The sequence below is a fragment of the Oncorhynchus keta genome, unplaced genomic scaffold (genome assembly GCF_023373465.1).
Source record: "Oncorhynchus keta strain PuntledgeMale-10-30-2019 unplaced genomic scaffold, Oket_V2 Un_contig_28095_pilon_pilon, whole genome shotgun sequence".
In the NCBI taxonomy this organism is placed as follows: domain Eukaryota; kingdom Metazoa; phylum Chordata; class Actinopteri; order Salmoniformes; family Salmonidae; genus Oncorhynchus; species Oncorhynchus keta.
The window spans coordinates 458-4,798 of NW_026285853.1; the positions used below are offsets into that span (position 1 = coordinate 458).

General features: G+C 38.7%; 1 protein-coding gene across 1 annotated transcript; it reads right to left on the minus strand.

Annotated features, from left to right (window-relative positions):
• Positions 1–1,175: 1,175 nt before the first annotated feature.
• Positions 1,176–2,116, minus strand: LOC127923058 (polycomb protein SCMH1-like). The gene is made up of 3 exons (XM_052506987.1): positions 2,028–2,116; positions 1,550–1,658; positions 1,176–1,360 (listed from the first exon to the last, which is right to left on the minus strand). Exons 1-3 carry the CDS (start codon positions 2,106–2,108, stop codon positions 1,176–1,178), a joined length of 375 nt encoding a protein of 124 aa, XP_052362947.1. The 5' UTR covers positions 2,109–2,116.
• Positions 2,117–4,341: the final 2,225 nt, after the last annotated feature.

The window sequence follows — 4,341 nt, forward strand, 5'->3', positions numbered from 1 at the left end:
ACATTTCATTTTTTAAATAAATATAAAAACTAAGTGTTTGAAACCTATCAAATATTCTCCTTTAGAGGTTCCTACACAAGTACATATTTTTATTGTCTCTATTTAAACATGTAAAATAATGAAATGCATTGTACCCTTCACTCACACCATGCCCTCAGGTCGCTCTGCTTCCTGAAAGAAGGTCCCGCCCCCAATTGATACGTCATACCAACGTCTGCACCTCATTGGCTTGTTTACACACATGTCATCTCGTATTGTCATGTGTATGGGGGCAAAAAGGTTGTGTGTATGTCACGCCTTGGTCGAAGTATTTTGTGTTTATCTTTATGTATTGGGTCAGGCCAGGGTGTGGCATGGGGTTTGTATGTGGTGTGTAGATAGTGGGATTGTAGCTAGTGGGGTGATCTAGCAAAGTCTATGGCTGTCTGGAGTGGTTCTCAATCAGAGGTAGGTGTTTATCATTGTCTCTGATTGGGAACCATATTTAGGCAGCCATATTCTTTGAGTTTGTCGTGGGTGATTGTCCTTAGTGTCCATGTACCTCGCTGTGTTAGTTCACTAGTATAGGCTGTTTCGGTTTTCGTTACGTTCTTTGTTTTGTAGTGTTTGTATTTTAGATTCAGTGTTACGTTTTGGTTCATTAAACATGGATCGTAATCTACACGCTGCGTTTTGGTCCGACTGTCCTTCACCACACCTAGAGAACCGTTACAGTGCAGTAGAGTGTTAAACAGAAAACACACGAAGGAAGACATTATGAATCTCACAATCACATATTTTCAATGATTAACTTGAATCAGAAAATGATCTTAACCTGTCCAAAAAAATAATACAAAAAAATGTAATACAAAATAATGAGATATATATCTTGGCTTTTTACAAGCAAACTAGACCCAAATGCAATGTGTGGAAGGACAATCCTGCTTGAACTGTACACCAGAACACATTAAGGAATATTATTACCAGTGGAAAAGTACTAATTGTAGTAAACACACTGCTTGTATTGTAGTCAAATATACATGAAATAACACAGGAAATAGGGGAAAACAGCCAGTGAAATTCTCGCAGAAAGAAACAGTTTGTTTTTCTCATCCAGCTCTGCTCATTCAGGCAGCTTCAGAAAGAAACCCTGAGCCAGCAGCACCCAGTGGTGACAGACAAACAGGCCAAAAGCCTCAGAAAGCAGGGCTCTGCTGTCCTCTAGTGGTGAGGTTGAGGTACTTACAGAAGTTGCCAGGAGGCTGGATGCTGTGCCTGGTCAGAGAACACCATCCTACAGGGAATATGTCTCTGGAGTCAAACTGGCACCAGTAGTCGAAGGCCCCTCTCCAGCCGTCAAACATCACAAAGATCTCATCACCTAAAAATAAAGATTAGAATAACAAACAGTAAGACGTAGCAGGAGATCACATCAACCACACGACAAATAGGGGACAAAGGAACAATAGTGTTATAGTAAATAAAACACAGTATAGCGTCACAGTTATAAAGTTGTCCTCCAAAGAGATAGGGTAACGGTGGGTTAAATTAAAAAAAATATCTTGTTTACCTTTGACCTCTCCGATGGTTGCCGGGCAGATCAGGTAGGGGTTCTTCTTGTCCACTGCTTCTAGCTTCATCCCAGGTTTAAAGAGGTTCTGGGAGGGCTTGGAGGGTTCCTACACACACATAACTCTGTTAGTCCAGACCAGACAGATCTGTTTATATACACACACACAGAACTCTCTGTTAGTTCAGACCAGACTGTCTGTTTATATACACACACACAGAACTCTCTGTTAGTTCAGACCAGACAGATCTGTTTATATACACACACACAGAACTCTCTGTTAGTCCAGACCAGACAGATCTGTTTAAATACACACACTACAATCATTGACACACTACAATCATTGACACACTACAATCATTGACACACTACAATCATTGACACACTACAATCATTGACACAGGTAAATCATTGATCAGTAAATCAATACAGTACAGCTTTAAGGTCCAATGTGAAATGTTCCATTTTCTTCCTTGACCTTTTTAAAAGCTGTGGCTGGTGCCATCTCTGCTCCAGTCAGGGTTCTCAGGAGGAACATCGGCCACGAGGAGGCATTCATTCTGAAGCCTAAAGACAACTCAAAGAAAAAGTTCAAGATTTAGAATATATTGCTGCTTTATTGCTGATATAAGCAAGTGCAACACTTTATAATGTCTTATTAACATATGATATGTTATAATGTGTTATAGTATTTTACGCTATAATATGTTAGGTTATAATGTCTTATTAACATATGATATGTTATAATGTGTTATAGTATTTTACACTATAATATGTTACGTTATAATAAACAAAAAAAAGAAACAAAGATCATTTGTAAAAATCCAAACAACTTCACAGATCTTCATTGTAAAGGGTTTAAACACTGTTTCCCATGCTTGTTCAATGAACCAGAAACAATTAATGAACATGCACCTGTGGAACGGTCGTTAAGACACTAACAGCCTACAGACGGATAGGCAATTAAGGTCACAGTTATGAAAACTTAGGACACTAAAGACTTAGGACACATTCTAATGGACACACTTAGGACACACTAACTTAGGACACTTTCTACTGGACACACTTAGGACACACTAACTTAGGACACTTTCTACTGACTCTGAAAAACACCAAAGAAAGATGCCCAGGGTCCCTGCTCATCTGTGTGAACGTGCATTAGGCATGCTGCAAGGAGGCATGAAGACTGCAGATGTGGCCAGGGCAATAAATAGCAATGTCTGTACTGTGAGACGACTAAGACAGTGCTACAGGGAGACAGGACAGACAGTTGATCGTCCTCGCAGTGGCAGACCACGTGTAACATCACCTGCACAGGATTGGTACATCTGAACATCACACCTGAGGGACAGGTACAGGATGGCAGCAAACAACAACTGCCCGAGTTACACCAGGAATGCACAATCCCTCCATCAGTGCTCAGACAGTCCTCAATAGGCTGAGAGAGGCTGGACTGAGGCCTGTTGTAAGACAGGTCCTCCTCACCAGACATCACCGGCAACAAAGTCGCCTGTGGGCACAAACCCACTGTCGCTGAACCAGACAGGACTGGCAAAAAGTGTTCTTCACTGATGAGTCACGGTTTTGTCTCACCAGGGGTGACGGTCGGATTCACGTTTATCGTCTAAGGAATGAGCGTTACACTGAGGCCCGTACTCTGCTCGTTCTGTGCGTGATTTCCTGCAAGACAAGAATGTCAGTGTTCTGCCATGGTCAGCGAAGTGCCTGGATCTTAATCCCATTGAGCACGTCTGGGACCTGTAGATCGGAGGGTGAGGGCTAGGGCCATTCCCCCCAGAAATGTCCTGGAACTTGCAGGTGTCTTGGTGGAAGAGTGGGGTAACATCTCACAGCAAGAATGGGCAAATCTGGTGCAGTCCATGAGGAGGAGATGCACTGCAGTACTTAATGCAGCTGGTGGCCACACCAGATACCGACTGTTACTTTTGATTTTGACCTCCCCTTTGTTCAGGGACACATCATTCCAATTCTGTTAGTCACATGTCTGTGGAACTTGTTCAGTTTATGTCTCAGTTGTTGAATCTTGTTATGTTCATACAAATATTTGCATTTGTTGAAAATGTCAATATATATTTGCTGAAAATAAACGCAGTTGACAGTGAGAGGACATTTATTTTTTTGCTGAGTATATGTTATACTATAATGTGTTACACTATAATGTGTTATAATATGTTATGCTATAATGTGCTATAATGTGTTATACTATGTGTTATAATGTGTTACGCTATAATATGTTATGCTATAATATGTTATAATGTGTTATGCTATAATATGCTATAATGTGTTATGCTATTATATGCTATAATGTGTTATGTTATAATGTGTTATAATGTGTTATGCTATAATGTGTTATGCTATAATATGCTATAATGTGTTATGCTATAATATGCTATAATGTGTTATGTTATAATATGTTATAATGTGTTATGCTATAATGTGCTATAATGTGTTATGTTATAATGTGTTATAATGTGTTATGCTATAATATGCTATAATGTGTTATAATATGCTATAATGTGTTATGTTATAATATGCTATAATGTGTTATGCTATAATGTGCTATAATGTGTTATGTGATACGCTATAATATGTTATAATGTGTTACGCTATAATGTGTTATAATATGTTATAATATGTTATAATATGTTATGTGTTATAATGTGTCATAATGTGTTACAATATGTTATGTGTTATAATATGTTATAATATGTTATGTGTTATAATGTGTTATAATGTGTTATAATATGTTATGTATGCTATAATATGTTATA

Excerpts from the sequence above, each read along its gene's own strand:
- LOC127923058 (XM_052506987.1), bottom strand. The coding sequence starts at position 2,108 with ATGAATGCCTCCTCGTGGCCGATGTTCCTCCTGAGAACCCTGACTGGA. Across the intron at positions 1,659-2,027 it reads CAGCCACAGCTTTTAAAAAG|GAACCCTCCAAGCCCTCCCA; the intron begins GTCAAGGAAGAA and ends ATGTGTGTGTAG. Across the intron at positions 1,361-1,549 it reads AACCATCGGAGAGGTCAAAG|GTGATGAGATCTTTGTGATG; the intron begins GTAAACAAGATA and ends CTTTATTTTTAG.